A 15,404-nucleotide genomic window follows, 5' to 3' on the forward strand; every position below is an offset into this window, starting at 1 on the left:
AACTTACAAATGAGAATATTTTTTTTTTCAGTAAGAAAGATTTTGTGGCATGTTCACTGGCCACTAGTACCTCATTCAGTTTCTTTTCTTACTGTGAGATTGCAAAGAACAAAAAAATTAAAATTCATCCAAATGCTTCCAAAGACACACATGGTAAAACTGATGGTTTATCCATAGTCTTAGAATGACATAGTCAGTCTCTTGTCACTCTACTTAAAAGGAATTAGTATTTGTTTGTTTGTTTTTTGGCCCCATCTGTGGCATGTGGAAGTTCCCAAGCCAGTGATCAAACCCATACCACAGCAGCAATCTGAGCCACTGCAATGACAACACTGGATCCTTAACACATTGCACCACAAGGGAATACCAGAAATTAGTGTTTTAGTGGTGAGTTTTTCCTTGGTATAAGACAAATGTCCGTTGAAATGTTCATATAGGATACTAATAACTGGTTTAATATCTTAAGTTAAAACTTACACTTTATAATTAAACTATTCTATAAACAAGATAAATTTAGTAACTTAACTGATTAGCATATGATTCACTCACAGGATCCCAGTTTTAAAGATGTGGTTCTGATCTTACCAGTATGCTAACTTCTCAACTTATTTGATTACAAAGTAAATACCAGAAAAGATGTCTTTCCTTAGCGATTACTCGTCTGCAAACTCATGTAGATGAGTTCCACTGCATTGAATAAGTATGCTACTTTGTTAATGGATAGCATGGCACAGGTAATTAACTATGAAGTCATTAAGGCTTTTCAGTGCTCTGACAGTTGTGTTTACTCATAATAGATTAATGATCTTGTCAAATGTTTCTTTTTCTCTCTTGTTACTTCAGATCAGCCTTGGGTGGAATTTGACAGAAGATGTTCCAAAAGTTTTATCTCTGGAAATGGTTAGCTTCAGGGATTATTCTGGGCTCTCTCTTCACAATCTGCTTGGGCCAATATGATGACGGTAAGGATGCTTTTTCTCTGACTTTTAGAGTTAGCCAGAATTTCTGTGGAAAATGAAACATGCCATAGAAATGAATAATGCCAGTTTGTAGTTCATTTTTAAAAGTTGATAATTCCGTGCAATAATTTAAAATAATCTTACAAAAGTATCATCTGAGGCCCTTTGTATCTCAATAATGTTTGCACTATGGTAGAAAATCCAATGCTAGGCCTCTGTTTGAATCCTTATTCTTACTAAACAAGTGCAGTTTAAACATCAGTGCTATTAAAAAAAGACATTAAATTCTATTTGCTAACCTTTGAGCAAGTACAAACAGTAGCCTTGGATAAAGCTTAGGAATATAAAAGATACCAACACTTCCTATGAGAAAAGAACTCTGAATAGGTCAAAAGTGGATGCTGTTAATGATTTTAGTTTTTGTTAGGACTTTAATTGGAGTTTGCATTATTTTATCACCCACTGTTTTATTTGGAAAGAGTGAAAAAATGTAGATGACTTGGCTTTAGACTTTCCAAGTCATTTCTTAATAGTAAATCAGTCACTTTAGAAAGATATATTTATTGGGCTCTGCAGGGATCATTTAACATGTTATATCTGCAGTGGCCCAAATGTGCCTGTCTTAGATATTTCAATATTGGAGGAATCTATCTTCGAATACTATATAATGAGAGTGTGGAGATAAATATATATATGTGTATATATATATATATATATATACACACACACACACACACGTGTGTGTGTGTGTGTGTGTGTATATAAAACAAAGTTTTATGGAAGAAAAAATGGACACATTTTCTGACCCTAGAGTTTGGCTATTCAAGAAAACTGAGTTTTATTCTTTTATTATTATTAATTTATTATTGTATTACTTTTTATTATTTTCACCTGACATTTGTTCAGCACTCAGGGTACACAGGGAAGTAACCATCTCCTTACCTCCATTGCCATGTTACTCAGTTGCTCTTAGTGGCATCAAAGGTTGTAAATTGTTTGTGTGTGTGCTTTGCTTGGCTAAACTGAATGATTTGAAGATAGATGAATTCATTTGACTTTATCCCAAACAGTGTTTAATTTATGTACATATTAAGACATTCTCAGGCCTCCTTAGTTAGAAAATCATGCCTCTTTGGGGATTTGCAGAATAATTCACTATAGCAACTATTTTCATAAACTCAACAGTCTAATCCTCTGAAAAGTCCCGCTAATTAGCACAGTGTTTACTTCAAGAGCATCTGAATTTAATGTTCATGTCATTGCCATTTATGTAGATTGTGAATCTCCAGTCTAGCAACAAATTTTAAAATGTACTAAGAGATAAATAATGTAACTGCTACTCTGAAACAAAACTAGAAATCAATGGAACTTAAAAGAGCATGAATTTAAATTAAAAGAATGCATTTTAAAGTGTGCCCCAAGAAAAGATGACAAATCAGTGTGTTGAGATTTCTTTATGTCATAAGGCATTCTATTTTTATTCATATGTAGTGTTCACACTGTGAAAGAAGGATTCACTGTCATTGCTCACATTAGATTTTCACAAACCGTATACTTTTTAGCAGTATAATTTAGGTTATCAGAGGGAATCATTGTTGGTTTAACCTGTAACGCTCTAAATTAGTTTCCTTAATAAGCGCATTACAGTTCTTGATCTTTCTAAATGTGCTTGCATAGACAGCCTCCAAAATAAGGTTATCAGGTCACTGTTGGTCATCCAACAGTTTACTCTCTGAAGCAGAAGGATGCTTCTCACCTACCAAATTTGAGCTTACAGTAAGGCTGCCACTCACCGTACTCACGGAAGACTACCTTCCAGTTACAGTTAGAAATCCTTCTCAGTTCTCTCCTTCTGGAAGTAAGTTACTCAACACTTAGGAAGACTAAAGTGACTGGAACTGTGGCAAAGAAACATAAATTTGTATCATGGTTTTATAGAAATTTCTCAACTTTATACGCTTTTCAGCGTTTCTTCAGTACTTGCATCCTCCAATGTACCCACAGAGATAGTAACACATTTGCCAAGGTCGCCCTCAGGTCTTTCAATACTTCTCTCTGACCTCCTTCAAATAGGGACTCTGACATCACTTTCATTTTATTGCTCATGAAAATGGCTTTCATAGTTACAGTTTTTAAAATTCGTATAAGATTTGAGTCCATACCATGCAGGAATGAAATCAGGAGTAAGCAAAGGATGGCTAAAATATAAAGTAACACTTAATTGGAATATGTGTTATGAATTTCTTTAACTAATTTTTTTATCCAAATGCTTGGGAATGCAGGCATGGGTTAGATTGCAGAGAGACAACAGTGAGAGTCATAGTCATAATAGAAATGGGTGAAAAAAGGAAAAATAAAAAGAGACTTGCCATAGGTAATTCACTGGTTCAATTAGCCCATTTAATAGTTGACAAATGATCCCCATACATAGTTAGGAGATTCAGATAGAGGAAAATAAAGGTGGAAAAAATAATTAACTATCCTAAGGCTATTAGTATAACAGTTTAGGTTTCTGTTATGTTAAAAATAGAATTTTCCTAGACTTTCAGTTAAAAGCAGTTTGCTGTGTTTTTCTATGCATTTCCTTATTTAAGAGTAAGGAAATTAGAAGGAAAAAATCCTATTTATTCAATAAATATTTTATCCTAAAATGAAATATTAAACTATTACCCAAATTTGTAAATCTGCTTCTAAGAAAAGTATATTATATAATTGTTATTTTCAATATTTTATATCTTTTTTTTTACTTGAGAACTTGGTCTAAATTTTGTGTTCTTTGATATTTCTCAAATTATTTGGGTAAGTTTTTAGATTTGGTAATGAAATTTGCAGATGGCCTATTCCATAATGAACATTTCATTTGATGACTACATATTTAAGCAAATATTAATAGCTAAGTGATATTGGTAGTAATGACATCAAATTTTAAAAGTCAGAATTTAGCTAACTGATAGAAAATTGGAAAAACACAATTGATTTGTAGTTTATAGTAGTTACCCTTTCACCTAATGTTAGAATTGATATTTTAGCTTGTAGTTTAACACATTACCAATCCTGGCACTTTTATTGGAATGGGAACATATGCCCTGATCCCAGAATGAGAGCAGGGAAGCTGGAAAGAAGGTACCATAGAAAGCCGAGGAAGCAGGGCTGTCTGCTGAATTGTATGTTATGTGGGACAAAAAATATAAAAAACATATTCCTTGTTCTACCATGTTATTCATAATGAAGTAAACAAACCACTAGTCCAAAGAGTTTGTGTTTTTGTATACTTTCTTTTGATTTTGGGCTCAGGAATGATTGATAGGAGGGAGGAAAACAAAAGAAGGGAATACATTTTATAGTTGAGTGTATTTTAAAAATTATTTTCTCCACATTTTCAAATTGTCCCTACTGCACAGATATTACTGCCATGATTAGATAGGAAAAGTGTTTGTTTGAAAAAAGTATGTATTGTAACATTATTACTTTGAACTGACGTATTGGGCATTGTTAGAGGAGTTTTGGAAGGGCATGTGTGCCAATGAGTGTGTGTATAGCTGTGTCTTAGGGAGGGAGAGAGAGAGATTCCCAATTGTGTACAGATCATGAAAGCCAACATAAGTATTTTAAAGGAAAGGTTGCTCCTGGCTACTCAAACATTCAGCCTGGAAGCCAAAAATCTTTCATCTTCCTCTTGAGCTATTATGTAAATCATCATATACCTATGACGTGAATGGAACCCTTATATAGGGCACCAACCAGAACAACTATCTGAAGGTATCCTGTTTATAACCTCGAAGTCATAGTACTTCCTAAGGCTGTTTCCTTATTAATAATAACTCTCAGAATCTCAATTTTACACATTCTAGCACAGCATCTGAATATGATGAATGTTCACTAAATAAATTATCTGTATTACTTCTAATTATTTATAAATAATTATGCTTCTTTTTATAAATTTGCATATGTGTATATAAATGAGTACATATGCTATATGTATATTATTTTTTTTATATCTCTCCAAATTTACTAAACACCTTGAAGACTTAACTTTGTTAAATTACATTTTATTCTTTAAAGTATTAAAAACTGTATTCTTTCCTTGGAGAGCTTACTGATTCAAATAAAACTTTAAGTGAAGTTTGAGGAACATTTCTAGGTGTATTTTTATGCTTATTAGTTAATCCATTAATCCATGGAAGGTCAGTGATGAGATAGATAGGTCAATCCACTAAAGGCGTGGCCATGTTATAAGGTCTGAGATTAAAATCTTTTAAGATTCTATAACGTCTTTTATAAGGTCTGACATTAAAGCCTGGAAGCTTCATTTTTATCAAGTGCACACAGAGGTCATAATGCAGGGGACCACTGGTTTATACTAATTAAACTTAAAAGAGAATGACATACCAATTACAATGTAATAATAGCATCGTATGGAAAACATAGCTGTCCAATGAGATGGAATATTTGTGTTTCTAAGCAAGATGTTTCTCCCTTTAGATACCTTAGTAAGAAATGGTTACATAAACTGAACAGCTCTGTGAGAAAAGTTAAATGATCTTAATGGTTCATGTTTCCAAACTATTATAGACTATTATATATATAGTGCAGTGTTATGGCAAATATGCCTGCCTCATGGACTGCAGTATTCTATTTCTGGGACAATCAACAGTCTCTCTAGGATCATGCTAGAAATATTTTAAAAATTTCTTAGTTTTTGGGTTTACTACTTCAAACTTTAGTGCAGGTTATCTTCCTCTTGTTAATATTATATTGTTCTGAACACAGTGCAGTGCAATAATTTCAGTTATAATTAAAGGTGATTATTGGAGGCTATACCTAAGTAATTTTCAATAAACTTGATTATCTCTGAAACTTCTCAATTGTTCATTTAAATATGATTTCTTAGGGACATACATCCAGGGAAATAGAGCAGCATACCTGCACACATTCACAATAGTAAATAACACACATTTTTTTCTTTCTTTTTAGGGCTGTACCAGTGGCATATGGAAGTTCTCGGGCTAGAGGTCAAATTGGAATTATAGCTGTAAGCCTATACCACAGCCACAGCAACACCAGTTCCAAGCCACATCTGTGACCTCCAGCATAGCTGGCAGCAATGCCAGATCCTTAAGCCACTGAGTAAGGCTAGGGATAAAACCCCCATCCTCACAGAGACATCAGGTTCCTAACTCACTGAACCACAGTGGAAACTCCCAGATAATATGTATTTTAGACAAAAATAAAACCATGTATAGCATACATTGTTATACAAATTTTGATCTTAATATAATATAGACATCTTTCCTTGTGTATTCCTTTAACTTACTCCATCTTACAAAGTGTTTTTATTCTGAGAATTTAAATTCATATTTTTAGAGTAACTTTGTTGTTTCCCCTAAAGGCTGATTTAAAATCCTGAGTCTCTCTTTGTCTCTTTTTTTTTTTTTCTTGAAGCTTTATAAGCTATTAGATTTATATACACTCTCTAGATTATATTATTATGGGACATTTAGAATGCTCTGACAAGGAAGAGCACCTTCAATGCTTACTCCAGTAAAACTCCTAAACATTCTAAATTTCATCTCCAGATGAAAGCTTGGCTGTGTCCTCTGTTCTAGATTGTACTCACACTTGCATTTCTTATTTCCTCGTTTCTGAAGGTGAAAAATTTTATAGATTACTGTACCTTCAAAATCAATTTTGTTTAAGAGTCAGGGTTTGAAAACAGCATATGTTTTAGTTTCCCTATTTCAGCAACAATTTCTCAGTAAGCAAGTTCAGAAATTTAAACTTTATGGCTTCTCTAGGCTCTGACCTTGTGCATAGAAGGGTTACTTCAATAGCAGCTGCATACTCTAGTAAGTCCCTCTGTATATTCTGGAAGGTCAGAAAGCTAGAGTCCAGAAAATAAACAAACAAACAAACAAACAAACTGATAACAGAAAACCAGTTGTTGTACTTAGAAGATTCTCTTTCTTCTAACATACGCACACACACACAGTTATTTCCAAGTTAACTTAGAATAGGTAAGTACTGGTGTTTGTAATACTCTCACTTGACCTAAAATTAATGATAAATGGTAAAGAGGATGCTTCCCACTCTGGTTTTAACAACTTAAAAAAATTTGAATTCATTGAAAAGTAAATGCTTATATCCTATTCGTGTAAAAAGGCAGACTTCATTTTAAATGTTCTTAATAGAAATTGGAATTGAGAAAAATGTAATTACAATCTTGCCTGGTTCTCAGTCATCAATGACTTATATAACAGAGTGGCTTTTCTTTGTTAGATCTTTTCATGTCAAATCTCTACTTGTTACTACCACTTCCAGTTTCCTTAAACTCTGCAATTTGGGTTTTCTCACATCTCTACTGAAACTGCACTCTCTAAGGCCCGCAATGACTACTTTTTTGACAAATCCTATAATTTTCTAACATTTCAGCAAACATTATTGATATACTTTTCCTGCAACTTTCTTTTTCTCAGTGTTCTTCGAACTGACTTTTTCTGATTGTCTGTATATCTGATTTTTTCTCCATTTCCTGGTGAATATTCTACCCCCTTTTATTCTATCATTTTGAAATTTCTGTAGTCTTATTTATACTTTCATAAGGAGTGATATTCTATAATGAACAAATTTGGATATTTTCTGACAGTTAAACAAGGTTCTCTCTTTGGTCATGTTCTATTGTCTCTAATTTCCCTTTCAGAGTGCTTTCATCTAATTGTGTATCCACTACATAGAGATCACTTTTCTCTAGTCCACATTTTCAATTATCTATAAAACATTTAATTTAGTTTGCATTGTATTGAATATCAACTCAAAACATATTAGGGAAACAAAAATGAGGCAGTACCTTCATTCTAGTATAACAGGTAAATATATAGTCAATACAGTGTGATCTGTATAATAATACAATTATGTGAAATATCCAGGAAAAATACAAATAGAAAATCTGCTAAAGAATTCAGGGTGGAATAGTCAGAAAAATGTTTGCATTGTGGATTTTGAGTTTTTAAGTTAAGGAACTTAAAGACCCTATGCAAATTTCAGAAAAAAAATGAAGAATACCGGAGTTCCCGTCGTGGCGCAGTGGTTAACGAATCCGACTAGGAACCATGAGGTTGCGGGCTCGGTCCCTGCCCTTGCTCAGTGGGTTAACGATCCGGCGTTGCCGTGAGCTGTGGTGTAGGTTGCAGACGCGTCTCGGATCCCGCGTTGCTGTGGCTCTGGCGTAGGCCGGTGGCTTCAGCTCCGATTCGACCCCTAGCCTGGGAATCTCCATATGCCGCGGGAGCGGCCCAAGAAATAGCAACAACAACAACAACAACAACAAAAAAGACAAAAAAAAATGAAGAATACTGAATTGGTGTTCTGATTTAAAATATATGTAGATATCTCTGCATAGAATTAAGGGTTGGTTATATTTATTTAATGACCTCGTTTAAAGTATCCAAAGGCAACAAAACACCATGTGCCTGGTTGAGATCACCATCTATCCAAGGCTCATTTATAAGCTCATCTCCTTCATGGAACTGCAGCTCATAGCATCTCTCTCTCTCTCTCTCTCCCTCCCTCTCTCCCCCTTTCTTAAAAGCTATTTCTTCATTGCTTTCATTCTCAGCTTTTGTAATTATGTTGAATGCCTTCTCATATACTATTAAGAAGTATTCCTACAATAAAATAGACATCATTTCTGCATATTCAACAAGTTTATTGAAATCATGAATCATATTGATATGTATTTTATGGGTAAACAACATCTCTTTATAATTGATAACACTTATTTAACAATTATTTAAAAAGCCCTCCACATAGATTATTTTATTTAATCTTCATAAGAACTCCATGAGGTCCCTGTGATTATCATAATAATCATTTCACTAATATTATGCCTCATGTATAGGTCACGAAACTATAGAGGCATGGAAGGGTTAAATGGCTTTCCCAGTGTTAATCCCTCTAATCAGGGGCAAAGCTGAAATCAACTAGTTAAATCTCAGCTTCATTTGCAATAATGACATACTGTGCTATCATATTATGACATTAAAGTCTTAACCTTTCCTTTCAGATTTTATTCAAATTCTACTTATTCCTTTATACTAACTTATTCATTATTCTTTGATGTTGTTACTAATATATTCAATAAAATTAAATTGGAAGAGATCAGTCAAAGGGTAAAACATCTAGTTATAAGATGAATAAGTTTTGAGGATCTAATGTTCAGTATAGTGATCATATTTAATGATACTGTGTTGTGTATTACATACTTGAAATTTTAAGAGAATATATCTTGTGTTTTTACCATACTAAAAAAAAGTAATCATGTGAGATGATGAGTATGTTACTTAACTTGATTTTGGTAATCATTTTATAATATGAAAGTATCAAGCTATGTATTGTACACCTTAAATATATACAATTTCTATTTGTCAGTTCTACCTCAATAAACCTGGAAAAATGAATGTCCACCTTCCCCTTTGCATTATAATAGGTCATAAAATATTTGGGTTTTGTTTAGATTATAGATTCCTAAAGACAGAGAATATCTCATTTATTTTGTTTCCTTCAGCAGCTGGCAGAATGACCCAGTTAGTGGTTATTGAAATAATTAAGACGTATTAAAAAAAATAGAATTGAGAGATGAAGTTTCTCTTTTAACAATATAGGAGCAAGTTGGTAAGCTTTGAGGATAGTAGTTGGAGTTCAAACAATTTAACCACATACTTAGTGAGAGTTTGATTTATGTGACACTGCTCAACATTGGCATAGGGGCCACAGCACTCAGTAAATTACCTGTGGTTTGGAGCTGTTACAAACAACATCCTTTTTAGCATCCTGCAGGAAAACAAAATTTTGGTAAATAATATATACATTTTTTAGAGATTCAGTTAGTATTTATCCCATGATAGTGCATCATTCAGAAAAGTCTTTGTAGAAAACTCAATCTGAATCTATCCTTTCTTCCGATGTGTTTTCTTCTTCTGATTATTAGCTGCTGTTCTGGGGGTTTTGTTCATAATGTTGGTAAATCACACTATAGCAATTGTTCCTGATATCATCAGCTTATTTCAAGATAAGCTGCTTCCCTGCTTTTGTAGGATCCTATACTGCCCCTCAGGGCTGCTCAGTGACGACTGTTCAGCTACTCTGAGTTTTTATTAAGTGTCTTTATTGAACAGTTGGAATACTGATGAGAGCTTTTCAGGCTTAGACTTAGACAAGGTGTGAAAAAGGACACTATTAACTCAACCATCAATATTTTTTTGTGGTTATAGACAGGATTTGGCCATAGTGAGCCTATTAGATACATAAGAATGCAATTCTGATGGTCTCCCCATAGGGGGGAGACTACAGGTAATATGAGTGATACATTATTCTGATTATTTTTGTCCATTCTTCAGCTATAACAAGCATACATAATATCTGCTATGTACACATACATTTTCTAATAATTAAGGCTAATCTTTATTGAGTGATTTCTCTGTGCCTAGCAGCTTGTACATAATACACTGTCCTCCACTCAGACTATATATTTATATATAATATATATGATATATGCATCATTACATTTCAGTTACACAAAGCTTCCATAATTTTATTCAAATATTTTGAAGTGGCTACTATGTGTTAAGCCTTATTCTAGGTATTGCAGATATAGCAAGCAACAGAGTAGAACAAAAATTCCCCATCTTTGTGGGGTTTGTATTATATTGGAAAGTGACAGAAAAAAAAATCCACATTACTAAGAAAATTATGTAGTATGTTAGTATGTGAAAGTGGTCATATCAAAAAATAAAGCAGGCAAAAAGGGATACTTAGGAAGATAGTGTTTTAAATAGAATCATGTGGGAAGAACTTACTGAAAAGTACCTTTGAGCAAAGTTTTGAAATGGATTATAGAATAGCCATGTAGAAAAGCATTGGAGACAGAGGGAACAAGGAATGAAAGGGACTTGAGGTGGTAATGTGCCTCATGTGTTTAAAGAACACAATTGCAAGCAAGCTCCAGTGGGTGAATGTTGAAGAGTGTGGGGGAGGGGAAAGAGATATGATCAAGGAAGTGGAGGATGGTGGGGAGCAGATTGCACAAGGCCTTGTGGGTGATTGTAAAGACATTGTCTTTTTCTTTGAGTGAGAAGGAAAGCTACTGGAGTGTTTCAAGTAGAGGATTTAAATGATTTCACAGACGTTTTAGCATAATTGCTTCGACCTTTATATTGAGAATTATCAGCTAAGATCAAGGTGACCTGAGAAATTTATTAACAATATTCTAAGCAGAAAATAAAGCTTCGACGAGGTCTTCATAACAGAGGTGGTAAAATGGTTGACTATCAATATATTTTGAAAGGATAACATAGTTTGCTGATATATTGGCTTATAGAGAAGACAAAAAATATAGCATTAAAGGTTTGATATCAATGTATTTGGTCTAACCATCAGGAAAGTCGAAAGACCACCTTCAATGAAGCAATAGCTAGAACTGAGCCACTGAGGAAGAATCAAAAAAAATATATATATATATATTGATATACAAAGACAGTTAAATGAGAGGAAAACTAGAAAAGAGTGGTTTACTAAAAGCCAAAGAAGGAAGGTGCCTAAAGTAGAAAATGATCAGCTCTGTCAAGTCTGATCAAGTAAGGTGAACTGTGAGAACTGAATATAGAATTAGCAAGTGTGGTGTTTATACATGGTGTGCCAGGAACAGTTTGGTGCAATGTTCAGGTGAAAGTTTGGAGTGGTTTTAAGAAAGAGAGGAGGAAGAGTCAATGAAGGGAGTTTGAGGGTAGGTAAAGTAGGGGTTTTTTTTGTTTTTTTTTCCTTTCTTTTTTTTTAATAGGGTGGTAGTAGTAATAGAGAAATAGGATTAAGTTCCAAGTACACATACCCCATCTCTCCTAGTGATGTAAGGATGTGATAAAGCATCCACCACCCTTGAGAGGCCTTGAGAGAGCTACAGAAAAAAAAAAAAAAAGCATCTCCTGGGAAGAGCCAGATTTCTAGTAGAACAAGGGGAAGAGGGGAATGTCCAGAAAAGTATATATTACCTTATTTAATCTACTTAATCTTCACTAAAACCCCATGAGATAAACTATTTTTCACATATTCCTGTTTTCAGACAAGGAAACTGAAGTTTTAAAGATATCAAGCTCTCCTACATCTAAGAGCCATGATCCTAGCTCACACCTTATCTGTCTAAACCTGAACAGCTCTCATCAGTATTCCAACTGTTCAATGAATATACTTAATAAACTCAGAAGAGCTGAGCAGTCATCACTGAGCAGTCTAATTGAGCAGCCCTAAGGGGCAGTGTAGGATCCTACAAAAGTAGGGAAAATTGGTATCTTGAAATAGCCGGGGTCAGGCTGCCATACTGTTAACCACTATAATTTGTAGCCTTAGTACAAAGTGCTCCAGGACTCTTGAAAGTACTACTTTGGCCCCTAATCCATGAAACCTTAGGAGAATGATGGAAGCTATGGTCAATGTCTCTTACATGTTCATTTATTCAATGTATTTTTTTAAATTTTTATTGTATACCAATTTTGTTCTAAATTCAGGGGTTGCAAATATAAATAAGATACATTTCTTGACCTCCTGAATATTACTTCCTGGTTCACATGAAAATCATTAAAAGGGAGTACAAGTGTAAATCAATGTACTGTAAGTAGATTGTGAGGGGTTGGTGTTAAAGGATGGTATTTATGCAGCCTGCCTACAACTGATAAGTCATAGTAGAGAAAGATTTATAAGATGAGATAGTTTTGAGTTGCTTGGAAAATGAATGAGGAGATGCATTAGATTCAAATCTGATACATATGAATTCATATGTGCAGCCAAAGCAAAAGGGAACATGAGAAGATTAATAGATGATAAAGCTTTGGTAGAGTGTAGGTATGAAAGATTACCTATGCATAGTAGTTAAAGCATAAGCTTTGGAATCAGATAGACCTTGTTCAAATCATAGCAAAATCAATATATGATTTTTGATAAATTATATAATCTCTTAGACTTAGATCTCCATCTGTTATAGAAGAATAGTAGCAACTCTGATTTAATTGCTATTAGGATTAACAGATGGTATGTATGTACATTGTTTAGCATGATCTCTAGCATACAGGAAATGATAAAAAAACACGTTTGTGCTATATTATAATAATTATTGTTATTTTCAAATTAAATTAAGAGAGACAATGTTACATCATCATTAATCAATATTCCTTTAGGTTTCCTTTATTGGGAAACATCTACACACACACACATCACACACTGTATATTAAACTGATGACTTAAAAAAATCACTCTACCTTCTACATACTTATTTCTGTGTAGTATAATGCTTTGTATGATTTTCTGCCCATGTAGCATGTGAATTTTTCAGCTGCATTTAATATAGTGTCTGGAATAGAAAAGAAACAGTAACCAATTGGTATTTATAACTTCCACTTTTTATTTCCCTCTCGTATTTTCTCCACTTCCTTCACTTTTTTCCTCAATTTATATTAGTTTTATCTTTTACTAAAAACAAAAACCAAACATCAAACAAAAACTTCCTTTAGTTCCTTCTTAATTCTCTTTCTTCATTCATATGTGGATTCCTCTCTGATCACTTTATTCTTACTGTTTTAATATGTTTCACCCAACCCTGTCTTCCATTTTGATTTTTATTTCTCTCTCCTATTTTTTGGTTTTATCTTCCCTTTTTTTGTGTCTGTCTCTCTGTCTCCTAGCACTTCCTCAACTTTTGTTATCTTTCTTCCCCACTTTAGCTAATTAAAATTTCAGAAATCACAATAAGCATTTTCTCAGCTCCACTTACTTCATATTTCTAACGGCTGGGTCCACTTTAAAAAAGTTATATTAACTAGCCTTTTAACCTCCCTGGTTACAGAAAGGAATTAGGATAGTATTTTAGGAAAAAAAAAATCCCTGATTGTTTACTCATTCTCATAATGTAAAAATTTCCAGAATGCACACATGCCTATTTTAAAACTTCTAAAGCTTCCTTTGCGACCAATGGGGAATATTTTAAGGGAGATGCCATCCGGTTCTCTTCCCAATGATAGTGACTTTTGAGAAAGTTTTAAATTTATTCTCTAAATTTTTAAGATTTAAATTCAATATAAGACCTTTGTCACATGGCATTTATTAAAGATCAATTCCATTAGCATTCATTTAAATGTACTAAGTGAGATCTATTCCCAGAAAAAGAAAACTAGAGGAGGATTGTCTGTTGAACTACTAACAATGGACCCAGCCAGTGCATGCGATGTGTATTTATCTCTGAGAACTCCTTGGATCCTCTAAACCCATCAGCAGCAGTCCCTTTCTCCAGTCAGTTTAAATGTGGTTTCTGAGAGCATGTCACCAAAAGTATGACAATTGAAAGCAATTATGATATTCAGTTGTTGCACAATATTAACTGCTTCATTCTATAGCATGAACAAAAAAATACACAGAGGCTAATTTATGTATTAAATACAGTAAGAAAATCAGCTTCTATTTACTGAAAACTCTTTTTCCCTGAGTGTAAAACCCATGCTAATGTTAAAATTTAGTTTATACAAATATCTTTGCAAAATAAATTTATAATTCTGGATTTTCTACTAGCCCTATCTCATTAGTGGAGAAGATTAATTGAGGTAATAGCTGATAAATTATGAAATGATAATAAAATAACTAGAAACTTAGGAGAAAGAACTTTGAAATCAGAAGAGGTTCAACCACATCCCGCAAGACAGGGAAGTGTCAACTAGTAGCGCTCCTTGTTGACTTTGAAAAAATACATTGTGATATGAAATACTGCAATTTAGGATTGCTGATGTGTTTTGCTAGGGTAAACAAATAATAGATGATTTAAAAAAAAAACAATGACTTAGAATATGAAAAACATTCAGTAAGCTTTGAAAATAACTGAATATCCTTCAGAATTATATGAGTATGTGATTATTACACACAAATTCCAAATGGAATTATTTTTGGAGCTATACCAAATTATGAAGATATATTATTCTAACAGAGAACAGAAGTATGTATTTAAAAGAAAATATGTGACATGCTTTCTTTAATTACACTTGTGTAGTTGCAAGTACATTTCAAAATATGTACAAAGGCAAAATGATATTCTAGCCTTAGAGACTCTCAAAATAGACTCTCATAGTGCTATATGTATGCTAAGTTTGGTAACACATGAATTTGAATATATTAACAAATTATACTAATCAATTGGATTCTATTATAGAATTTTATTATATGCAACTAGAGAAATAGAAAATATCCTCTCTGACACATTTGAAAAGTATTTCTTAAGTACTTGGTGAGTATTCTTTCAGATGTGAGGTTTGAAATCACTTTGAACAGGTTTAATATAAAAAATTATTTGAAGAGATGATTGTAAAGTAAATGAAAAAATATATGTCAGAATAGGTTTATCAAATTTTATCACCAATCATC

General features: G+C 33.3%; 1 protein-coding gene across 6 annotated transcripts in view; it reads left to right on the forward strand.

Moving 5' to 3' along the window:
* Positions 1-843: 843 nt before the first annotated feature.
* The window catches only part of PCDH15 (protocadherin related 15), a 734,454-nt gene continuing 719,893 nt past the window's right edge, over positions 844-15,404 (forward strand). For 5 of the 6 annotated variants that reach the window (XM_047760764.1, XM_047760769.1, XM_047760766.1 and 2 more), the window contains exon 1: positions 847-962. In XM_047760764.1, the coding sequence (XP_047616720.1) occupies positions 872-962 (91 nt within the window). In that variant the 5' untranslated portion in view covers positions 847-871. Of the gene's footprint in view, positions 963-15,404 lie in introns of all 6 variants that reach the window. The other variant, XM_047760762.1, reaches the window with a different exon arrangement.

The sequence above is a fragment of the Phacochoerus africanus genome, chromosome 15, assembly GCF_016906955.1.
Source record: "Phacochoerus africanus isolate WHEZ1 chromosome 15, ROS_Pafr_v1, whole genome shotgun sequence".
NCBI lineage: Eukaryota > Metazoa > Chordata > Mammalia > Artiodactyla > Suidae > Phacochoerus > Phacochoerus africanus.